The sequence below is a fragment of the Silene latifolia genome, chromosome 7, assembly GCF_048544455.1.
Source record: "Silene latifolia isolate original U9 population chromosome 7, ASM4854445v1, whole genome shotgun sequence".
NCBI lineage: Eukaryota > Viridiplantae > Streptophyta > Magnoliopsida > Caryophyllales > Caryophyllaceae > Silene > Silene latifolia.
The window spans coordinates 95,985,615-95,996,126 of NC_133532.1; the positions used below are offsets into that span (position 1 = coordinate 95,985,615).

At 41.1% G+C, this 10,512-nt stretch overlaps 1 protein-coding gene across 1 annotated transcript; it reads left to right on the plus strand.

Moving 5' to 3' along the window:
* Positions 1-1,685: 1,685 nt before the first annotated feature.
* Positions 1,686-3,302, plus strand: LOC141591182 (uncharacterized). Its single transcript, XM_074411567.1, has 2 exons — positions 1,686-2,904; positions 3,006-3,302. The coding sequence occupies exons 1-2, from the start codon at positions 1,995-1,997 to the stop codon at positions 3,038-3,040; spliced, it is 945 nt and encodes a 314-aa protein (XP_074267668.1). The 5' UTR covers positions 1,686-1,994; the 3' UTR covers positions 3,041-3,302.
* The last annotated feature ends 7,210 nt before the right edge of the window (positions 3,303-10,512 follow it).

A 10,512-nucleotide genomic window follows, 5' to 3' on the forward strand; every position in this document is an offset into this window, starting at 1 on the left:
GATAAATTTATTTTATTAGAGAGTCTAATATGGATCTATGATCTTTCAAGTGGTATCAGAGCATAGGCTTGTAATTTGCATGTTGATTTTAAGCATTTTTATGAATTATGAGATAATTAGTAAAAACTCAAAAATTGTGTTAGAAGAGGTTTTGGCACGAAATTTTTGGGACATGCATACCTACTGATCTCAAAAGGTTTGTGGAATTTTTTGGTGATTTTTCAAGTAATTTTGCTAATTTTAATGTTTTTTGGTAGAAAACCGAGTCAAAATGTCGCATTTTAGTGAAAAATTGACTAAAATTAGTTAAATGTTGATTCGGTGCATGGCCTTTTTATGGCATTTCATGCATGTTTTCTACTGATTGTATGCAAAAGGTTGAAGGTTGGTTCGAAATTTTTGCATGTTTATTGATTTTTGAGTAAAAAGTCGATAAAAGTCCAATTAATTAATCATAATTTCGAAATTTTTGATTCTGCCCATGATAAATTTATGTACATTTAGAAATATTATTTAAATGTCAAAAGTGATTTTGCATGTGTGTTTTCACTTTGTTTTGATGATTTATTGGTTTTAGTGGTTAAAAACCGATAATTATCGATCTTTTTCTTCACAAAATTTATCCGAAATTTTTGGGCAATTTTTATGACTTTTTGGTGTTCTTGGGAGTGTTCCAGAATACTAAAAATTTTTGTTTCAATTGTTTGGGTAATTTTTCAATTATTTTGGATTTTTACTTAAATATTATGATTTTTCCGATTTAATTAGCAAATTATCACCAAACCAAACTAATAATTTGTCATAAAATTAGTGAAGACTAATTTTGAGGTTCAAAACAGTTTGGACTATTAGTTTGGACTTAAATGAGATTTAAGAGTTAATTATTGATTTTTACATGTTAAAAATCGATTAAATCCACAAAACCGAGATGGATACCAATGAATGATAGGTAGGGCGATTTTGGCATCATATTTACAGCATTTTAAGCATATTTATTTAAGTTGAATGAATGATTGTCATTTATTTAAAGTATTTATCTTTTGTACCTAGTATGGCCTAGTTAATTTTTAATCGTTATTACCCGAAATGAATGGGAATATCGATTTGTTTGTAATTAAATACGATCTCGTATCGTCGGTTTGTAATTAATTAATAGTATTATTCATTTTATTAATTAATGTATAATAGGAATAGCTATGTAATTCATTTGTAATAGTTATTTTAACGGCGTTTCCAAAAGACGGATTACAACGAAACGGAGTCTATTTTTGGAAGGTGTTCCAAATCCCACAAGGAAGAGCCACTTAAGGAATGAAGAGGCAAGGGACCAAGGAGTTGGTTTCCGAAATGTAATAGACTAGTTGTTTATTAACTAGGAGGCCATACTAGGATTTATTCATATGCTTACATGTTTGCTTGTTTTATTTTCGCGCATGTCAAAATCGCCATTCACATGCATTTTATTTTTCGCGGTTGTCAATTCATGTCATTTACATTCGCTGAATTAATTCACTTATAAGGAATTTATGACTAAATTGACAAGATCTCTCACATAACTAAAATTGAGATTAGCCTTACCAATTAGTAACACCTATGAATCTCTTGTTCATTAGAGCCACGCTCGCCTAGCGGGTGTTCTCTTTTTACCTTGGGTAAGTAGGGTGGTAAGCGGTTATCACACGCCAAAATTGGTTGGACTCAACGGGATATAAGACGGTCTTGTGTTCCGGGGCTAGTAGATAAATTTGAGGAAATTTGTCGACCAAGAGTTCTAGAGGTAGAATTAGTCAACGTGACTTACCGAATTTACGCAATTATGGGATGTTTCGCCCAAGCGATGCTCATTTTTGTTTAATATTTGGGTCTTGGAATCATTTATATAATTAAGTGGGAGGTCATTATATAAATGCTAAAACTTGCTAAACATGTTTTTACAAGTAATTTTAAAACAATGAATGTTAATTTCCCTTTTTGTTGTAGCATTTTAATTCGCAATGGCAACTTCATCAACTCCATCGACTACTTCACTAGGCAAAGATTCATGGCTAAGGTCCGTAATGGACAAATGTATTTTAAAAGATGACGGTAGTAACTTTCTTGAATGGGAATCCAACATCAAAAGTGCCGCGTTGTCCGACAATGTGCTCACTTACTTAACCGATGCTCCTCCTATCGAGCCCGGTGCAAGAGCTTCATCGGCGGTGCGGACCGCCTATGATGACTATGTGAGGATGTTGAATGATATCAAGAATGTGTTGATATGGTCAATATCGCCAAAGCTCAAGCCATCATGCATTTCTTTAAATGCTTACGAGATATTCACTCGTATGATCACTATGTTTTCACAAACACCTAAAGTCCGTCAATACGATGCGGCGGCACGCTTCTTTGAAGCTAAGCTTGAGAGGGGCCAAAAGGTTGGTCCCCATGTCCTTCAAATGGTCGAATATGTTGACATCCTAGAGCGTCTAGGGTGTAAGATTCCTAAAACTCTTGTGGTGGATCGTATCCTTCACTCACTTCCCACCAAGTTTGCCCACTTTAGGGTACACTACAACATGAATGGTATGGATAAGAGTTACCATGAAATTCATGCACTCCTCACCCAAGCGGAGAGGGATATGGAGGCTAGTGGGAGTGAAAAGGGAGATGTTTTAACCATGAAGTTAAAGAACATGTCTCTTGGAGTCAAGAAAGGAAAAGGGAAACAAAAGTCCCAATTCAAGAAATCGTCAAAGAAAATTGACAAGGGAAAGGGGAAGGCCGTTGTGAATGACAATCCCAAGGCAAAAAGTGTCAAGCTCTCCGAGGCCGAATGTTTCCATTGTAATGGGAAGGGGCATTATAGGAGGAGTTGTCCCAAATACTTGGAGGATCTCAAGGAAGGGCGTGTGACGCCTATTGGTATGATTTCCTCTCTCTATGTGATAGACGTTAATTATGCTTGTACTTCCACTTGGGTACTTGATACCGGATGTGGCTCTCACCTTTGTAACCATTTGCAGGGTATAAGGGACGTGCAAGCACTAGCAAAAGGTGATGTGGATCTCCGCATGGGCAATGGAGCTAGAGTAGCCGCTGTTGCCGTAGGGACCTATGTGCTCACTTTAGCTAGTGGTTTAGAGTTGTATTTAAATAAGTGTTATTTTGTACCAACTTTAACTAAGAACATCATCTCCATTTCCGCGTTAGACGCGGAAGGCTTTTGTTTTATGATCAAGGACAAGTGTTGTACTTTTTCTTTAAATGATGTGGTTTATGGCAAGGCCATTTCAATTGGAGGCATTTATGTTTTAAATGAAGTTAATGACGTTTATCATATGGAAACTAAAAAGCTCAAAAAGGGTGATCCAAACGAATCCTACCTTTGGCATTGTCGTTTAGGCCACATAAACGAAAGACGCATTAAGAGACTTGCTTCATCAAAAGTGCTCAAACCATTTGGTTTCGAATCTTATGGTACATGCGAGTCTTGCCTTTTAGGCAAGATGACTCGTGCACCTTTTACGGGAAAAGGGACACGAGCTAGTGAGGTTTTGGCTCTCATACACACGGATGTGTGTAGACCATTAACCATCACCGCTAGAGGAGGTTTTCACTACTTCATTACTTTTACCGATGACTTAAGTAGATATGGGTATGTCTACTTAATGAAGAACAAAAGTGAAGCCTTTGACAAGTTCAAAGAGTTTCAAAAGGAAGTAGAGAACCAATTGGATAAAAAGATAAAGACTCTACGGTCCGACTGTGGTGGTGAGTATCTAAATATTGAATTTGATTCACACCTAAAAGATTGTGGTATAGTATCACAATGGACTCCTCCTGGCACACCGCTATTAAATGGTGTGGCCGAAAGGAGAAACCGAACTTTACTTGATATGGTTCGGTCAATGATGAGTCTAACTGAGCTTCCTAGTTCATTTTGGGGTTTTGCCCTCTTGTCTGCGATATTTTCACTAAATCGAAGCCCGACTAAAGCGGCCGATAAGACTCCATATGAGATATGGACAGGGAGAGTCCCTCATTTGTCATTCATGCGTATTTGGGGTTGCGAAGCGTACGTTAAGATCAAGTCGACAATAAGCTTGCACCTAGGTCTCGACAAATGTCTTTTTGTAGGATATCCAAGGGAAACACGTGGCTATTACTTCTACAATAAACATGAGAACAAAGTGTTTGTGGCTCGTGATCTTTGTCTTCCTAGAAAAGGAATTTATTTCTAGGAGACAGAGTGGGAGAAAATTTGAGCTTGAAGAAGTTCGAGAGCCACAAACCGAGAATGAGGTAGAGGAGAACGTGGAGGAAAACATTCCCTCTTCCTCTGAAACGGTAATTATTCCTAGAAAGTCAAGTAGGATTTCTAATCCACCTGATCGATACCTTGGTAACATCGAAGAGGATGGTGTTTTGTTACTTCTTGAAAGTAATGAACCCACTACCTACAAATCGGCCATGTCTAGTCCCGACTCCTCGCTTTGGCTAGAAGCCATGCGGTCCGAAATGGATTCCATGTACGAGAACCAAGTATGGGACTTGGTGGATTTACCTGAGGGAGTGCGACCTCTTCAATGTAAATGGATATACAAAATTAAACTCGGCGTGGATAAACATGTGGATGTTTACAAAGCTAGATTGGTGGCAAAGGTTTCACCCAAGTTCATGGTTTACACTATGACGAAACCTTCGCTCCGATCGCTATGCTAAGGTCCATTAGGATAATCTTAGCGGTTGCCGCATTTCATGATTATGAGATTTGGCAAATGGATGTCAAAACCGCCTTTTTGAATGGGATTCTAGAAGAAGAGGTGTACATGATACAACCCGAAGGTTTTGTGGATACATCTAACCCTAAGAAGGTGTGTAAGCTCAAGAAGTCCATCTATGGTCTTAAGCAAGCATCTAGGAGTTGGAACCATCGCTTTGATCATGTCATTAAACAATACGGATTCACTAGAAGTGTGGAAGAACCGTGTTTATACATGAAGTTTAGTGGGAGTAAGGTTGTATTCCTTGTCCTATATGTGGATGACATATTGCTCATTGGGAATGACATTCCATCGCTCACTTCCGTTAAGGAGTGGCTAGGGAAACACTTCCAAATGAAGGACTTGGGAGAGGCACAACGAATCTTAGGTATCCGGATCTATAGGGATAGGTCCAAGAGGATACTAGCATTGAGTCAAGAAGCTTATATTGACAAAGTTCTTGACCGGTTCAATATGAAAGACTCCAAGAGAGGATTTCTACCTATGGGCCAAGGGATTACTTTGAGCAAGTCACGGTCTCCCTCTACCCCTAAGGAGATTGAACACATGAAGACCGTCCCCTTATGCTTCCGCTGTTGGGTCTATCATGTATGCTATGATTTGCACTCGTCCCGACGTTGCGTATGCCTTGAGCATGACAAGTCGGTATCAAGCCAAGCCTGGTGAGAGTCACTGGATAGCCGTAAAGAACATCCTTAAGTACTTGAGAAGAACTAAGGATTCGTTCTTAGTGTTTGGAGGAGAAACTGAGTTGTGTGTAAGAGGTTACACGTGACGCAGTTTCAAACCGATCGGGATGACATGAAATCCCAATCCGGCTACGTGTTTATGCTAAATGGAGGAGCTGTTTGCTGGAAGAGCTTCAAGCAAAGTGTTACTGCGGATTCTACAACAGAGGCCGAGTACCTTGCAGCGTCGAGGTCGCGAAGGAAGTTTTTGGATTAGGCAATTCATGGAGGGGCTAGGAGTAGTCCATTCTCCAAAAGATCCTATCACTCTATATTGTGATAAAAGTGGAGCTATTTTTCAAGCCAAAGAGCCTAAGTCTAGTAACAAATCTAGACACATTGAAAGGAAATACCATGTAATTAGAGATTATGTGGAAAGGAAGGAAATTGACATTTGTAAGGTTGGGACAGATGACAACATTGCTGATCCTTTAACCAAGCCTTTATCAAAGGCCAAGCATGATGGTCATGTCGTCTCTATGGGATTGAGACGAGTACCAGATTTTCTTTAGATTATGGATATGTAATAATTGGATAGTGTATCTTTTATTATATATATGATAATCACATTCATTGTTTTCGTATTCATTCTTTTATGAATTTTTATTTAGTGTGACTAAATTTTAATACCTTGTTTATCTGAATAAGTTGTGGAGACAATGTTGAACACTATTCAAGTGAATAAGATGAACATTGTATTTTGTCCCTAGTCACTTAATGAGGTGACGTCTCGGAGTGACTAGATTGTGAGTCGATTGATGGTTGTTCAACACCATAAGGTCATATATGATGACTGGTCGATTACATAGGCGGAGTGTGTGACACTTTGCCGGACAGTGACCATTTAGAGAGTCCCTAAGTTCTATTATAGACGCCTGGTCGTGGCGGGGATCTCTAAGATGTTCTAATGAGTCGATTCTTTTGATGGAGACTATTATCCGAGCAGGTGCGGTTTAGAGTGACTTTGGTTTTTGTCCTAGGTCGTGCCGTGAAAGGAGGCCAAAAGGGCATTTACTAGGTCATGGTGAGTCAGTATTGTGCAATAGGATAGATAGGCCGGGCATACAGAATTGTCCACCCACGTTGGGTAACTATATCTCAAGGCCACTCGAGGAGTTAATGACTACAAATGCGTGGCCACGCTCGGAAGTAATCTGTGAGAGATTTTTCCGGTCCGGTAGTCACACTCCCGATCGAGAAAACCACTCGCGATGTGTTCATGTGCAAGTGCGACCTGTAAGACACCTTGCATTGAGTGGGAGATTAAAACGGACAAGAGAATTGGTAGCGCACACCTTGTGTCGGACAAGTGGGAGATTGTTGGAGTTAGTGTCCTCCACAATAGTGCGTTAACATAATAAATCTCATTAATAGATATCATCAGATATTTAATTATTTGATCCTCGTCGATTGATTAACGTAAATCGATAACGGTTGGTGACTAGAGTTTGACGTTATTGTCGTGAGACGGGTGATCAATCGGCCCCTTTCGGTCACACCTAAAGGAACGAACCCAAATTGATAACTAATTAATTGTATGAGATACAATTCATTTAGTCCCTTGATTTATAGATTAAGAGGTTAGTCGATTATTGTTAGAGAGATTTCGAGTTGCGAACTCGAGGAGCGGCAGTTATTATTTAATTATGCGATAATTAAATAATAAGTTTTGGGAAACGGGTTTTAGTTAATTAACTGTTAATTTACTAAAATTGTACTAATTGATTAATGTGATTAATATTAGTACGTAAATAATATGTGTAGTGGTACACGTATATTTACGGAGTGAATTGGACGAATTTATTATGGAAGCATTTAAACATGATACGATGTTTAAAATGAAAATTACACGGATTTGTGCGACAAATATAAAAACCAACATGGACCCGTATATGGTCATGTGGACCGTGTAAAATAAGTGTGATGGATGATTACTTACATAATCAATTTACCTTATTTTGTATACTACCATAATATAAGTCTTATACTACATTTTGCATGTGATGTAAGATAAAAAAATTATAAGACAAAATTGTCCACTCAAGTACTCCTCCACCCGCCACTTCCCTTCCTTCACTCCATCTATTTATTCACTTCTTCACACTACCTTCTTACATATAATTCATTATGTTTTGCATGTGAATAAAAGCTCTTCCTTCTCTCTACAATAATTCCTCTCTAGTATACTATTATTACTAAGAATAGTTAGTAATATTACTAGTATTATTATCAAGGGCACATATTAATAAGTTACTAGTTCTTACTTATTAATATTATTTGGGTTGTTCTTGGGTGCTACTTGGAGGAGACTTTCTAGTTGAAGGTTATTCAAGGAGGATCATCCACTTATTTTAGCTCAAGAACAAATTAGTAAGGAGAACTAATTTGTGCCCATTTTACCTTATAATCAATGTAAGGAAATTGTTTTTCCTTATACTTTGTTTTTATGCTTTTATATTAGCATGCATGTTACATAGATCACATTAACATCAATTTATGAGATAAATTTATTTTATTAGAGAGTCTAATATGGATCTATGATCTTTCAGATACTGGGGGAGACGCTATACCTATACATAGCAGTTACCTCGGCCACGGTCAGCGCCGTGATCGTCAGGGAAGAAGACAAACAGCAACACCCAATCTACTTTGTCAGCCATACACTGTTGCCCGCCGAGAGAAATTACCCACTAATTGAAAAAGCAGCCTTCGCCGTCGTCGTTGCCACTAGGAAGTTAAAACCCTACTTCGACGCACACCCCGTGACGGTCCTAACCGATCAGCCATTGGAGAAAGCTTTGGAAAAATTCGAACAATCCGGCAGGCTCATCAAATGGGCAGTGGAACTCTCTGGTTTCGGCATTCAGTACAAACCAAGGCCTTCGATAAAGGGGCAAGCACTTGCAGATTTCCTGGCCGAATGCACATATCAGGAAGAGCCAAACCCAGGCATATGGGAGGTCTACACCGACGCTCCTCCACGACGAACGCTCAGGAGCCGGCATCCTTATCATCAGCCCAAACGGGGACGAGTTTGAGTACGCCTTGAAATTCACCTTCTCGGCCTCGAACAACGAATCCGAATATGAGGCGATGATAACCGGAGTCGAGCTAGCTAGGGCTGCCGGAGCAGAACACATTGTGTTGAAGACAGACTCACTGTTGGTTACTAACCAAATCAGAGGGGAGTTTGAGGCTCGGGACGACGGAATGGTAAGGTACCTAGAGAGGGTAAAAGCCGACATAGCAAAGTTGAAATCTTTCCAAATCCATTGCGTTCCCAGATCCGAGAACAACCGGGCCGACGCTCTCTCCAAACTGGCCAGCTCAACCATCAAGAATGTCACCAAACCGTCTTTGGTAGATATCAGGAATGCGAAAAGCATCACTGAGACCGTCGGCATGGTGGGTAACATAGAGACCGAGACAACGTGGATGACTCCGATAATGAAATACAAACTTACAGGTGAATTGCCGGAGGGCCGCAATCCCTCGGCCAAAATAAAAAGGATCGCCGCCAGGTACTTGGTGTTCGAAGGGGAACTGTACAGAAGATCCGTAATAAGACCACTCTTGAAGTGTGTCGGTCCAGCCGACGCAGAACTGATACTGACAGAGATTCACGAAGGCATCTGTGGACATCACATGGGGGCAAGAACACTAGCCCACAAAGCTCTCCGAGCTGGCTACTTCTGGCCCACCATGCTTCAAGATTCCAGAACAAAGACCAAGAAGTGCACGAACTGTCAGATGCATGCCCCGGTGATACACGCTCCCTCCAGGGACCTACAACCGGTGCTTAGTCCCCTTCCTTTCGCACAGTGGGGGATGGACATGCTAGGGCCGTTCCCAACGGCCTCCGGAGGAAGGAAGTTCTTAATCGTCGCCGTTGATTACTTCACCAAATGGGTTGAAGCTGTAGCAGTACCAGCGAAGACCACAGCAGCCGTCAGAAAGGTAATCTGGGAAAATGTTATAACTCGCTTCGGATTACCCCAAGTTATGGTATTTGACCACGGCCGAGAGTTTTGGAGCGACCTGATAATGAACTGGTTAGAAGAGCTTGGCATCAAGTTTGCGTACTCCTCCGTCTGCCACCCACAGAGCAACGGGCAAAGGAGAGCAGCCAACAAAACAATCCTCAACGGTTTGAAGAAGACAGTTGAAGACCTTAAGGGAAGGTGGGCCGATGAACTACCCGGCGTCTGTGGTCCCTTCGGACCACGGAGAAAGAAGCAACGGGGTACACCCCCTTCCACCTAGTCTACGGTTCCGAAGCAGTCCTACCAATTGAAGCAACGGTGCCAACATTCAGAACGGCTACCTTTAACCCAGTTGAAAACGAGGAAGGCCTGAAAGCCTCCCTAGACCTGGTCGAAGAAAGCCGAGATACAGCACGCCTCAACTTGGCCGTATATCAAAACCGGATGAAGAGAGCCTACAACCGAAGAGTCCACAAAAGGGACTTAAAAATGGGAGACCTAGTCCTAAGGAAGTCGGCTGCCACCAACAAAGGAAATATTCATGGTAAACTGACGGCCAACTGGGAGGGTCCCTACAAAGTAGTCGAAGAGATGAGGTCGGGTACATACCGGCTGACAGACATGGGAGGTGTGCCTTTGATGAGCCATTGGAACACCGACAACTTGAGAAAATACTTTGTATAGCGGCGGAGGTGTCCAAACCCATTGTGGACACCCCAACGCACGATCATAACAAACGAATGAATCGCCCAAGTTTTCCATCAAAGTGTTTGTCCCCTCCAAATTGCCACCAGGCAGGAACTCAAAGAGAAGAATTGCTATCGAGCCATAACCCCGATTACCTCGGCCCTAGCCGAGAGCGACGGGGACACAATGACCGATACGCTAGAAGAATTGCTATCGAGCCATAACCCCGATTACCTCGGCCCTAGCCGAGAGCGACGGGGACACAATGACCGATACGCTAGAAGAATTGCTATCGAGCCATAACCCCGATTACCTCGGCCCTAGCCGAGAGCGACGGGGACACAATGA

Coding starts and splice junctions, on each gene's coding strand:
- LOC141591182 (XM_074411567.1), top strand. CDS start 1,995: ATGGCAACTTCATCAACTCCATCGACTACTTCACTAGGCAAAGATTCA. Junction 2,905..3,005: donor AGGGCGTGTGACGCCTATTG/GTATGATTTCCT, acceptor AACCATTTGCAG/GGTATAAGGGACGTGCAAGC.